The sequence below is a fragment of the Corythoichthys intestinalis genome, chromosome 12, assembly GCF_030265065.1.
Source record: "Corythoichthys intestinalis isolate RoL2023-P3 chromosome 12, ASM3026506v1, whole genome shotgun sequence".
In the NCBI taxonomy this organism is placed as follows: Eukaryota; Metazoa; Chordata; class Actinopteri; order Syngnathiformes; family Syngnathidae; genus Corythoichthys; species Corythoichthys intestinalis.
In genome coordinates, this window is record NC_080406.1 from 45575467 (window position 1) to 45590193 (window position 14727).

General features: G+C 36.6%; 1 protein-coding gene across 2 annotated transcripts in view; it reads left to right on the top strand.

Annotated features, from left to right (window-relative positions):
• The first annotated feature begins 1988 nt into the window (after window positions 1-1988).
• The window catches only part of LOC130927427 (transmembrane protein 198-B-like), a 49857-nt gene continuing 37118 nt past the window's right edge, over window positions 1989-14727 (top strand). For both annotated transcript variants that reach the window (XM_057853246.1, XM_057853245.1), the window contains exon 1: window positions 1989-2319. Coding sequence is in view for 1 of the 2 variants with exons in the window: in XM_057853245.1 (XP_057709228.1) it covers window positions 2306-2319 (14 nt within the window). In the remaining variant the exon portion in view is untranslated. The remainder of the gene's footprint in view (window positions 2320-14727) is intronic.

Here is a 14727-nt window from a genome sequence, read left to right on the forward strand (position 1 = left end):
CATTTCAAATGGATTTAACGTCAAGCGCAGTCAATGGCACCCAATGAGTTAACAAGGGGAATGCAAAAATATCCTCCATTAATATCAAGAGTCATGCAGAATAAAATTAACCCCAATGAGAACAAAATTCTCCTAACCTGTGATAGCCCAAAAACCATTAGATAAGTGAGTAATCAAATATCGTATCTCGACACAACATTTCAGTATCAAAACAATTCAGTACTTTTAACAACCCTACTAAAGACATACACCTTATCAGCCTGCAAAATCCATATGGTGGAAAACACTGAGGTGACTTGAAGTTCTGCTCTGAGACCCCCAATTGGCCAAATTTCAAAATTGTCCTAAATGCATGTGTGATACATCATTGGAAAGCTTATCTCTAAAATCTCTTTTTTCTGGGGGAAGAAAAATTTGGAACAGGAGGGCATTTAAAAAAAAAAAAAAATCAGCTAAAACCTAACTGGAGGTGAGAGCATGACAGAGCATAATTAAAGACACCATGATTTTAACGAGATATTATTGTGTACTTACTTCATTTCGATCCAAAAGCTCCATGTAGCATGTATCACCGAGTGTCAAGACACAGCTGTGAATGGCAACAGTCGGATTTTAGGGGTTTTGTGGGGAGAAACATAATATAACAAGGGTCGTGATGCAGAAATCGCAGACATCAAGGAGTGGTTGAGATTTTCTTTTTCATATAATTACCCTTTTAAATGTTTTTTTTTTTTTTTTTTTCAATTTTTCTCTGTTTGGATCGATTATTTACCATCTAAACTATTGGGGGAAATTCGACAGTAACAAAAAAAAAAAAAAAAATACGATAAAGCAATCGTTATGAGGTAGATATCTGTGACTTATGAACAGAAATATGCGAGTGAATATTTTTTTGTCTTTTTTTTTTTTTTTAACTAAACGTTCGACAAGTTGATGTTAGACTTCAATAAATAATTCTAAGCTAAAAATGACAGACATTTCAAATAATAAATATAATTACTCACCTTCTGTTTGTGTCTGGTTTGAAACGCAATGTCTGTAAACTGGGGTTTCCAGGGTAAAACGGACAAATTAAAAATAGTTCGGAGGCTTAATGCGCCATGAATCTGCCATGGCAGCATATAGACATATTGTTCCATCAAACAAAACAGTTCTTTTGGCTTAAAATATAGCAGGTTATTTTAAAGAGGGGTGCAAGAGCAGAAACTGCTTTTTCAGCCTTGTCTGTGTTTTCCGCCATATACAGTATAAGACGCACTGGACAATAAGGCGCAGTGTTCAAAGCGGAGGGGAAAAGTAGCGGTATGTAGTCCGAAAATTGTGGTAATCTAAACAGTCATTTCATTTTTATTAATATTGTATTGATTTGGAAATTTATTTAGAATTATAAAAGCATATATTTAAAAAATACAATAATTGCTAATATTTAAGTATTTTTAAATGACCAAAAATTGTCGCTTGCCATATAGAGGTCTTAAGTTTCAACTTCTGAATAGCTGTCCACTTTAGTGACCACTGTTAGCTTTGTTGTGTCCTATTTATTTACTTGTCAAACAATATCATTCGTGAAATAATAATCGAGAACATTTGAAACTTTCTTTTCTTTTTTCAAAACATTTCCCATCATTTGATTTGTTGCCATTTATTGAACTGAAGGAAATATTTATTAGCTCTTTTTTTTCTCTGAGCTTTGTTGGGAACTCTCCACGGTCCTGAACCAGAACACTTGCTCTTTTTCTCATCTCTTATCTTCCGTATGCGAACCCATTCTTGCCTCCTCCCCCTCTTTACTCACTTGTGCCCCCCAGCCCCAACCCTCCCCCAGTCCTTTATCCTTCACAATAACAACATTTGGCTACGAGTCACCAAGCTCATTCGTGTCTCCCGTAATGAAATGGATCTCTCCCCCCTCGTGCCTCCCCTCTAGTGCCGTGGAATGGTTTGGCCCGTCCTGCACGATGAGACACTGACAACAAAGGAAGCTCATAGAGAGTGCTTTAAGGGGAGGGAGCGCGATGTAAACACACTAAAAGGGTAGCCTTTCGGTTTTTATTCCTATTCCTGGACTATTATGTACATTCGGTATTGCATAAGGCGTGTGACACACCGTTTTCCCCGTGGACAAACACAATATTCCACGTGTGGATAAGAGGAGTTGAGAGCTGTGTGCCGTTTTCCTGGAGTTCTTCTGGTTGGCCCCATGCTGTGAGGTTGAAATGTGGTCATTTTCAAGCTGACCAAGAAGACAAGAAGATGATTCTGCCTTTGGTTCTCTTTTCATGGACTATGCAGGAAACATTCGATCATGTTCTTTATTAGGTGAGTTTTCTTTGTCCTGACACGCAGCAAGCATGGCGCACGAAACACAAACGAGATTTTTACTTAGGCTACATTTACTAATTTGTTTAGATTATTTCAGGGAAAATAATTAAACAGATTTACATGCTGATTATCGTCCATCTTTGTTGTTATACGTTTAGAGAATGTGAGACAACTCACACTCTTTGTCAGCTGTATGCTATTGTTTGCTATCCATTGTTTTCATTTGGAAATATTATGTTTACTCTAAAATGGGACTACACAATTGTGAACCATGTCGAGATAACTCCTCACCGTGTCTGACAATTAATAATTGAAACATTTTAACTGAGTTTGATGCTCTTAATCCATATGGTGATATTAATTGGGTTGAACAGAGTGTAAACAATGGGATGTTTTGCGATTTATAATCTATCTATCTATCTATCTATCTATCTATCTATCTATCTATCTATCTATCTTTAAGGATACAGGCATCACTTCTTTCAAATAATTCTGAAATCACATTGCAACTACGATTGCGTGAAAGTCTGAAAGATATTAAAAATACAGTACAGTATAGTTGAAATATTTACAAGTACAGTTTATAATTAAATGTTGGGCCGTGAAATTGATGAGGATACCTGAGAGTTCTCAGTCTGGAGGACTGCATGTTCTTCCTGTGCTTTTAGGTTTTTTTTTTTATTTTATTTTATTTTTTTTATGGGGAGATTAAACTGACCTCAGGTATATTTGTGAGCATTGTTTGTCTATTTTTGCACTACAATTGGCTGGTGACCAGCCTGACAAATGAGATTTGTTCCAGCTCACCCGTGACCCTTATAAGGACATACAGTATAGAAAATGAATGGAGTCATGAAAACACATTTACACTGTGAGTTTCTTGAACATGTTTGGTTAGGTTTGAATTTTGGAAGTGGAAAAACAGCGCACTACAAAAGTCGGGATGTGACAATTTATAGATGTGGTGATGCATCACAATACGTTGTATCCAAAGAGGTTATCGATATGCTCACGCCAAGAATCGATGTATCGTTTTCAAAAGATGTCAGTGTTTTATAAAGGTTGTGGTAATGAAATTTTCCACTAGAACAGTGTCTATGTTAACTCATTGGCTGCCATTGATGCCAATAGTACTTAAAGATGTGAGAGGTGAAAGCTAGTCCTCCCAGTTTAAATAAATTGGACATCTATCATTGTCAATGGCAGGCAATGAGTTAAGAAAGACACTTATTTGTTTACCAAAATTTAGCATTAATATAGTGTTATTGTATTTTCTTTTTTCTTTTCTTTCTTTTTTTTTTTTACAGAAATGTTGCACTGAAATGTATTCCTAGTCTGGGAGGAAAGCAGAAGTTTTTGACAGACTGTCCGCGACAGAACAAGAAATAAAACATTTTAAATTTTTCTCTTTAAAAGTTGTATTGTATAGAATATCATAGATTGATTTGCTGACCCTTGTGTTGATAATTCTTGTATCGTCGTATTGTAAGATAATCGTGATCGTAAACCTTGTATCGCAAATTGTATCATATTGGTTGGTACCCAAAGGCTCCAAATTCCACCCCCTATTGCAAAGTACATTTTTTTAAACCCTTTTGAAGGAGTCAAAGCAGTTACATTAACTTGGTATCAATGAGGTGTAGGGTTGCAACTCACAAATATTTTTATAATCAATTAATTGGACGGTTAATAAAACGGATAATCAGATAAATGTCACTTCTTTTTATTACCTTCACGTTGAACTTGTTTTCAGCACGTTGTAAGTAGCAGTTAAGACAAAATGGAAGACTGGCAAATAATTTATTAATTGATTTAATCTATTAGTTGTTGCAGCCTTATTAAGAAGCTAGTTTAGACAGAAAGATTTCTGAAAATTGGCAAAAATGTGAATTGTTGTTTTCCAAATTAAAAGCAGATTTTTGTTCATTTCCTACTTTGACTTAAATACATAAAAATAAATATATAATGAAGGAATCTGATAATATTTATAACTAAAAAGTTATATATATATGTTAGAATTTCAAGAATTTTAGACAAGTTTAAGGTGAAGAAGGTTTTAAATTATTAACTGGTTATCAAAATAGTTGTCGATTAATTTGCTAATCGATTAATTGTTGCACCTCTAATGAGGTGTAGCTTACATTTTGTTATAGCTTTGTTCTGCAAGGGTGAAGTACTGATATCTATCAATTCATTGGCTGCCATTGATGCTGATAGTTTATCATTAGTAGAAGTCCAATCCGTTTGAGCTGTGAGGGAAGTCTTGTAATGATAAACTCACTTACGTTCAGAGTAGAAGGTGGAAAATGATGGACGTCTTTCACTGTCAGTGGCACTGAAAGAGTTAATTTCCAGTCTAGATTTTCTATTCAATTCGATGATCTGCACTCTTTTAGTCTCTTCATCTCTCAGCTGGACCATGTAAAGCCGAACTTTTGACAGAGAATTTTAACAGCTCATCCATCAAGTTTATACAGCCATCCAAACTAGAAAACAAAGGCAATCCATCATTCCAGTCATTTCTTAAGGTCTTATTGTGCTTTGGTAAAACGGTTCAAGGAAAATTGAAGCTGTACAGTTTAGGATCCACACTATCCAATCAGGAATTCATTTGGACTATTATTCACAGACAAAAAATGTTTAGCAGTTGAAACCTTTTTGACAGTTTTATGTGGATTTATAATTAAGGCAGTGAGGCAAAATGTAGCTGTTTTTTAAGAAAAATGTTGAAGGTGATAATGATTGTGAGTGCGTAGGTGTGTTGGTGGGTGTTTGCGCGCGACTGTTGGTGTGTGCGTGCATGCTTATTACAGACATTCTTTTAAATGGGTTGGAATTGTGACATCAATAAAAAATTTAAAGGTAGTACATAACATCATTTGCGTAAAACGCACTTAAAAGCTCATTGGGTGTACAATATCACAATTAACTTGAGATACAGTATTTTTATGCGTGCAGAACACAGATGGTGCAGTAATAAAGTGACAGCAATGTAAATTAACTTTAAATTCAATGCAAAAATGATGAGCACTGTAGAAGCACTTCTGCTTATTGCTTAAAGCATGCAAAAATTAGGAGTGCAAACCGGATAATGGAAGGTATTACGGTGTAAGGGTATACAGTACAGTACATTGTATTTAAAGATCAATCTTGAAAGCTTTTTGAGTGATGCCCTATACAGTATGGTACAATGCTCTTATGTAACTGTAATCAAAAGCCAAGCAGTCTTCCTCAGCCCTTCACCAAAGTGACAAGCTCAGAGTTGATGAACATTTTGGCCAGATGTCAAAAAGTCTATCTCTTGCTGACATTTTTCATTTTTGCAGTGTAACACATCTTGAGAGGATTTAGTTGTTTGAGAAATTGAACTGACGCAAGAAAATATGACTCAGAAGTCCGAAAGAATTTACCGTTCAGCCTCACAACCTGAGTTGGTTTTAGTTTTTTTTCCCCAAAGGCTTAATAATAAACATTTTATCATTCATTAACAGAGATGCAACTATTGAGCTGCCTGCAGGAAGCGGTGTTATGTATCTTTTTAGAACAATTTTTTTTTTAAAAAGACTTTTTCTCAGTACTGAGCAGTGAGCACAAAACATTTACAAGACTGTCTTTGTCAAAGTTTTTCTGTAGTAAGACGCATTTTTATTTAAAAATGCAGAAAAACAATAAAAAGGTTGTGTTGTCATAAATTTACCAGAGGGGCATAGATCAGTCGAGCAAGACAAAGCAATGGATACAATGGGAATTAAAAGAACTAAATGAGTAAAAGAAAGGAAGACTGTCGGAGAGAAAGTCAATCCTAATCTCATTATAAACACTGGAGTTGTCTTTCCTATTGGCATATTCTCACACGCAGTTGTACACATGTACACACAAGTCAGACGGTACATTCTGTCTGACCATGTGATTTAATAGCGACATAGCCACAGTTAGTGTAATGAGGACAGCATCAGATGTGACTCACAGTGTGCATCCGTGTGCCCTCCGGCAATGTAGCTTGTGTGGACATTTGTTTGCTATCATAATGCTTTGTAGCAAGGCCATTCTCCATAGGAAGCGCGTCTGTAGACACTGCCAACATCTAAGTTGGGGATGAAAACACGATCTGCCAGTATTTCGGGACTCTGACATTGAGTAACCATGCTTGATAAAGTGCCCTTGATGGGGAGAGATATCAATTTTGACTATCAGTCAAAATGGATTGTCCATCTATCGCTGTCATTGGAAGCCAATGTGTAATTGATGAAATAATAATAATAAAGCCGCTCTAACTAAGCATGACACGATATGCAATAAGTCAATTAATCGCACGGTAAATAAAAATGGGCCAGTAATTCTCTGGGCTGCGATTTATCGCCATGTGCCTGCGTGCATACATTTGTTCGTGCGTGTGCTCTGTGCGCTCGGCACACGTGCATGTTGATCACAAATGAGACTCTAGATCCTTTCACAGGTGTTAATTGGTCATCAAAACGCTGTAGAATTAAAGTTCAGATACACAAAATAATAAAACATATCTACAGGGGTTGGACAAAATAATGTAAACACCTTAAAAAACCAGCAAAAACTAATTTAATATGGTGCAGGTCAGCCTTTTGTGGCAATTACAGCGTCAATTCGCCGAGTTATTTATTTATACAACTTGTGAATTGTTTCCAAAGGAATTTTAAGCCATTCTTCGGTTAGAATACGCTCTAACTCTTTTAGAGACAAAGGCGGTTTAAATCAACGTCTTAATTGAATCTCTAAAACTGACCATAAATGCTCTATAATGTTGAGGTCTGGGGATTGTGCCGGCTATACGAGATGCTCAGTTTAATTATAATATTCCTCATGCCATTCTTTAACAATTATGTTCAATGATTGTGATGCCAAAATGTTTGGTGTTTCCATTATTTTGACCAAACCCTGTATACTAAACCACAGACGTCATAATGGTATTGACGGGACATGGGGGAAGGGGCTGATTAATATTGGGCCTAAAACACAGACAAAGAGCTTTTTACGTTGAAAATTCTTGTGAATAAATGTGTGAATCCCTCTGTTCTTTATAGATATGGACGTAAAACAGTCTCGATTCTTGGTTAAAAGCAAAAAAAAAAAAAAAAGGGCAGTTAGCATTTATTTTAAGTATGTTGAATGTGCTGCTTTTCTTTAGTCACACTGCAGCGCCCCCTTACCACAACAAATAGCTTTTTACGTTGAAATTCTTGTGAATAAATGCTTAAATTCCTGAATTCTTTATAGATATGGGCATAAAACAGTCGCATGCAGGTAGCATTTATTTTATGTAAATATGTCGAAGGACAAAGCTAGTTTCTCCCAGTGATTTTTGTTCACGTTTCAAAATGCATGCATGGTACGAAAAATATAATGATTACCTTAAATCCTTGAACAAATCACTCCGGAGACAAACCTTCCTGTTGTTATGCGGTACAGCTTTCTTTTTCAACTGAATCTGGCACTACATAAGCTGCATGCGTGTGTTTTTGAATAGCTCCTCTTGATGTGGGTGGCCCCCTGCTCGAAGGGGAGGCTAAATATGTGCCTGATGTGACCTGTCAATACCATTATGAAGTCTATGACTAAACATTGTAAAACATTAGCATTGCTACATTGAGGCTAATGGAAAAAAAAGACAATGTACTAACCACTAAAGGTGACACTTCAAACATAGAAACACGGAGCATTTGCAAACAATGCGAAAAAAAAGAAAAAATCCATTTCTGATAACACTTGCATGATGAAAAGAGAATCGCACTTTTTGTTTTCTCTTAGTAACGCTTACGATTAGCAGCTTAGCAAACGTACTTCCTGTGTACATTTCAAAATAAAAGCTTCAAATTCGCTAACATGCGCACTTTGCAGGATGAGATAACAGTAATTTTGGATCAATCAAACACTTTTGATGGGCTCTAATTGGCAGAGAACAAACATGGCATTGGGTTTCTCACCTATTTCATATTCTGCACTTAGCAAGCTTTTAAATGACTTTTAATGCATTGTGTGTCTGTTTTTTTTTTGTTTTTTTTTGCATTTGAATGGGAGATTTATTAGGATTTATTGTCAATACATTAAGTGGTTGAATTGGTTTAAAATTTGATATTTGATATTTTCTGTGTCCTTTATGGTATATTGGGGACGGGTTTCAATAAGCTTCGGCTTGTCAAGTCAGCCCTTTTCTTTTCAGGTTGAATTAATTCTAAACACATATAAATGCTGTATGTTTGTTTGGATTTGTCATGCCTGAAGGGAAAATAAATAAATAAATAAAAATAAATAAATTTTAAAAATTACAATAATATCGCATCTCGGCAATAATTTATGAGACAATATATCACCTACTACAAATTGTTATCGTGACAGGCCCATTTCTAACAGTAGGAAGCTTCTTGATTTGTTTTTATCAGTGGTAACATGCCAAAGTTACTATGATATCAATGTAAAAACAGTATCTCCAGTTCATCCATCACACACATTCCATAGTTGCGTTTCCATTACAGTTTTTTTGAAAAATAAAAAAACTCTCATGAAATCTCAAGATTTTGCTGAAGGAAGAAACTCTCCCAAAACCTGTTGTTTACGGATAAGTGATCATGTGACTAGGCGCATCACATCCTGTGGCATATAATTTCATAAAAGGTGTTTCCATTACGCTCTTGCCATATACCAACATCGAGACGTCTGAAGATCCTTTAATCGTAAATACATTTTTGCGATATTTCAGTGTTTTGTTTTTATTTTTTTCTGAAATTCACGCGTTTCCAGGGGTAATGTAACACAGCTAATGACAGCCAGTTAGTCAATTATAAATATACACATATCACATAGTACGTATATAAACATTAAACCCTTTCCAAGTAATAGGAATGTCATATGTGGGTTAGGCAAGGAAAAATGGCAGTGGACCAAAATGCAGGAACTGGAAAAAAGGCCGGCAAAGCAGGGGAACTGGTGCAAAAACTAAAATAATATTTATTTACATACAACACTCATTCTACAAAATAAGTTTAACCCAAGAACAAACAAAAACTTACACAACCAATGAACATTTTAGACAATGACCTGACAAAGACTGAACTGAAACAGGCAGCTTAAATACACAAACAGGGTTAACAAGAAAATTAGAAAGTCATTGTCAACAAAACACCGTGATAATTACTGCGAGGTCAATGTATAAAAAACTCAATTCTGATTTATCTGTTGCCATCAATGGCAGCCAATAAGTTAAAGTGTTTCAAATGAAGACTTGTAGCATTCCATTCGGTATTGATGATTTTTTTTTTTTTTTTTTTAACTTTGGCACACTATTGGAACATTACATCCCATGTCATGGCTAAGATTTGGTTGAGCTTTAACGTGTTCACTACTGTGGCTACAACATTTAAAGGGACTAAATGGGATTTTTAAAATTAATTTAAAATACTTGTGCCCACCATGCATGCTCCACCAATGCCCTGTTGAGCACACAGAGCTCTGACATTTTAGCTGAGACGGTTCCAAAACCCCTTTTTCTTACTGTCAATAGACAGACTTGGGGTTGAACACTCTGGGCAAACGAGTGCCTGTGCACGTTCATGCACATCCCTGAGTAGAATAGTGCATTTTCACTTAGCCTCCGCCTAGTCTCTGCTTGGCAAAACTTTTCAAGCACCCTTAAGACTTGCTACTAACTTTTTCAGGTAGTCCCCGGGTTATGACGTACCTGACATACGTGATTCCAACTTTACAACGCTGGACTCTTGGCCGCCATCCACACCTAGTTCTTGCCATGTCAGGATCCCCTCCTCCCCCAGCATCGTCACCGCCGCCTGTTGTCATGCTGCTGCTGCTTCCCCCCGACTTGGACTCCTCTTGCGAGTACCGATCCGTACATTTTTAGTTCGGACGGCGGGCTCGCGTTAAGAGAGGGGACACCAGCAACCTAAGCAGCCATGATATCCACCTTCTCTCACCTCCCTTCTCTTTCTACAGCACTTTTTCTCAGCAAGGCGAATCATTCGCGAGTAAAGCCCGAATAGTTTTTTTTTTTTTTCCTTTAATGCCTGACTATAACGGCATTTAACACAACGTACCTCACAGTACCTTATTTTTTACTTTATCTTATTAATATGACGCATAAGGCATGTTTTTGGACGGTTATTTTAGACTCAGGGGATGTCTTGGGGTACTTAAAAGGTTAATTCCGACTTAAGCGAAAATTCAGGTTACGTCGCCCTGCTAAGAAACAGAACTGATTCGTAACCCAGGTAAAAGTACAAATTGGTAAAATATTTAAAATATTGAGTGTACTGGTTCAAGTTGTACTTTTCATGCATTTCCATTTGCAAGTTCACCACATTAGTGACATTAGTTGGAAGGAGTATCGATCCGCCTTCCAGATGCAAATTAATTTATTATTACTCTTAAATGAGAAGGAACAAAGAGCTTGAAATCAGTCTTCAGTGCTGCTGGACGACATCGAAAGATAGAGAATGAACTGTAATCTGATAAAAGGCCCTTTATCCCTCTGCTACCTCACCTTCAGCGTTCTACGGTGACCAGGGCTTACAGAAGGATCACTGCTTAGACCACCTAGTACATACATACACGGACATACCCCACGCACATCAACTCACTTAAGGTGCTCCCTGGCTACACCCAACCGAGGGTGACTTTTGTGTTGATTTTTTATATGTATCACAAGCCTGTACTTTGTTTTTGGGTGAATATGTATTGAGTTGGGCAGATGGTGCCATAGGTCTCTCGCTATCTCAATAGATTTGTGCACAAAAGGGAGAACAGAGTGAGTGTGAGGAGAAAGTTAATAGTGTTGTAGCATCCATACAAATCACCCTGCTGCATTTAAAGCTTAATGACCTGAACAGACATATGACCAAAGTTGAGGAGGTTCCAATGTGAATACTGAAAGTTGTAGTTGTGTTCAATCAATACATGTAATTCTGTGAAGATATGTGGTTTAAAGCAGTCCAGGTCCCAAAGCTGTCCTAATCTTCTAGTTTATACTAGTGTTGCACCGATATCGTTACCGATAAGGCACTAAAATTACATAATCAGTATCGGTGAATACTAAGAATTGATACTATGTACTCTTCAAGACTGAGTTTCAAAACACCTTGCTTTCAGTTACACATACATCTAATCATCCTGCTTTGAATTAAAATGACTTTATCGCCAGTAGACATACAATTCATTTGAAGTGGGAGGTGGCAGCGAAATCTACATTCGTTCCCACTTCAAATGGATTGGATGTAAAGCACCGTCAACGGCAGCCACTGAGTCAATAGCAGGTTCGTTTATATTGATAAATAATGAAGAGTTCCACATATTGTAAACATGAAATAAGTAGAGCAAACTGCATACGTGTTTTGATCCTTTTAATCCTAACAATATCTGGAGCTACAATTCAATTTTGAGACAGAAGACATGTAACCAAAGTTTGGGGGGGGGCCATGCCTCCCACCCCCCCACCCCCGGTGGCCAAAAAGTGTCATTGCATGTATTTGACTTTCCTGCATATGATTTTAAAATTAAGAGTTTTCCGGTAAATTATTATCTATAAAAGTTGTAAAGCAATAAAACAAACAACAAAATAAATGAAATTAACAAAAAACAAATTTTTTATAATGGGTCAAAATTATTTTTCGAACATATCATGTGACTAGCACCTTAGAAGGTCATTTGCTTGGCTTGGCCAAAACCACCTGAGGACCGAAGAGGCAAGATGGATATATCTAATTTTTTTCAAACCTAAGCTTTCAAAAGCGACAACAACTCCTGAGCAAGAACCAAGGATTGAAAATGTGGACCATGAAACGCCAGAGAGCACCGCCAAAATGGTAAGCGGAGTTCAATTTGCCCCACTAAAGACACTAACTGTACAACAGAGCCACCACCGGTGGGTGTACCATATTAAATGGATGACGATCTTGGCGAAAATTATAGCTGTCCTAAGCAGCCTGATTTACAATTCCCCCAAAAAATGATGGGAAACAAAAAACGCTCACGTTCAACTTATTATAATTATTCTTGTAAGTTAATTTTATTGCTGACACTGCGTTTCAGGATCATCAACATGTTGCCCCCCCACCCCCCCACCCCACCCCAAAAGTAAAACTCTGCCTATGCATGTAACAAGCTTAATAGGTAAAACATACGTGGTTGAAATAAACTCAAACTTCAGTCCAACAAATATGACAAAATTAATGGACCATTTCTCTTTGATGGCTTTTTTAATGTGCAAAAGACTCAGGATATTGCAATAATAGTTTTTTCCCCTCCTTGCGAATAAGGATTTCAGCATGATATGGCACAATATGTATGTACAAGGTCTTCTATACCCCAAGCAAAGTGGCCAAAAGAACATAAACAAATGTGCTAAAATAGTAAAGCTGTTTCGAGATTTCAATTAAAATACTTAAAAAACAAGGTACAATTAGTCATTTGGTGAGTGCTGTGATTTAGCTAAAGTGCAAATAGAGTTCTACTAAATGATGCAAATTAATACTTGGTATCAAGTATGCTAACAAAAATATTCCTATTCTTGTTTCGATATTACAGAATACACAAGTAGAAAAAAAGTAGGAACATCAACAAGAAAACACACTGATGTATCTGTTAGTTTATTCTTTTAGACATAGTCGACAAACACACTCGCATGCCGTCATCTCCCCATTGGCAGATGGGCTTGATGGAACTCAGCTTGTTAGTCATCATGACCTCAACAACAGTGTCGCTGCAACATGCATATGGATGCATTTTCCCACTCTTGCTTTCCCACTCTATGACTTACAATCTTCATGTCGCAAAACCACAAAGTTAATTACTGGAGACGGGTGAAAGAGGGCTTTTTGGATTTCCATTTGCTGACACTACTATGTCATTTTCAGTACACACGATGACATTCTTGCTGGGTGTGCTACGAGAAATTATGAGAGACTCTTATATTCTTGCTGGTTTCAGCATGATCAATACTTATGCCATTAAAACACATGCATCCACTTCTCATGAATTTGCAAGAAACCAGCCGAGCAAGGCCTTTCATCTCGTTCCCCTCAAGAATAATTAGACTCAGGTTTGGAAAAGAATCTTTTTACTCACCTGCTGAACCCAAGAGCAAAGAGAACCAGTTTTACCTGACGTTCTTTAAGCGGCTTGCGCCATTGCTGTGTTGCTCAAAACAAAGTAAAGAGACAATTGGATTACACAACAATCAGAGGGAGTATGAGATCAGTTACTGCTCAACACGCTGTCCTCAAATATATTTTTTACATTTAAAAGTTTGATACGGCCCCTCTGTCAATTATATGAAGCATTTGACGTGTGTATAGTGTTGTTGCCAATATACTCTTTTGGTGTGTGCAGTTCAGTAATTGCCGTGTACTCTATCGACCTCGGAATGTAAACGGCTAAATATCTTAGTAATAGCTTTAGTGGTATTAAGAAGGTTTACCTACAACATTTCACATTAGTTTACCTAAATCTCCATCATGCTGAAGCCTACTCCAAAGATGATGACCGCTTTCACAACTATGGGTTGTATAAAGCATTCATTGCTCGGCTGGTAAAATTTGTCATTGCTCCGGAACAACTTGAGGGATTTCAATGCTTTAAAAGTGGACTACATCTGTCATCGCAGTACCAAAATACTTCTAGTAAATTTAATGAAATATTACAAAAAAAGGGGCCATTTCTACAGTAAACTTCATGGCATTTATGTACATGCAATAGAGTCTAACTCACGCTTTTTTATTTTAAAACCTATTTCCACGTAAAAGCAGGAAACCAACAACAACCAACTGTGATAACTGCATTCACATTTTATTTACATTTGATATTATTATATGCCTTTCAATTATTTTTTTAAAATAAATTAAAATTGTTACTTATTGTTTATTGATTTATTAACATTTTATGGGGCAGTCATTTAACTTATTTGTTGCCGTTCACTGTGCTAGGCGTCCAATCCATTTGGAACAGGATGGCAGTGAATGATAATTGATCAATAAGCATTTAAGATTCATTTTAAAAAATAATAAATGAATAAATAAAAGACTGATAGTTTCTAAAGCTATTTGAAAAGTGCAAAAGACTGGAACAATAACAAAATATTTATTCAAATCAAAATATGTTCATTTGCCCCTCCCAGTCCAAATTGATTAGAATTCTTGTTTTTTTCTCTTTTTTTCTTTTTTAACCTGTGTTGTTCAGCTGCTTGACACGGAGAATGGAGATCTGAGTGTCCGATTGATCTAAACAGTTTTAATGTATCACATAGGAGTATGACATGCATCCATTGCGATCATTCAACGTACCTCATTTATTAAGAGGAAGCAGCGAACAGAAAGGGATTATGGGGAAACAAAAGAAAAGAGGGAGAGAGAGACAGAAAAAGCACATCAA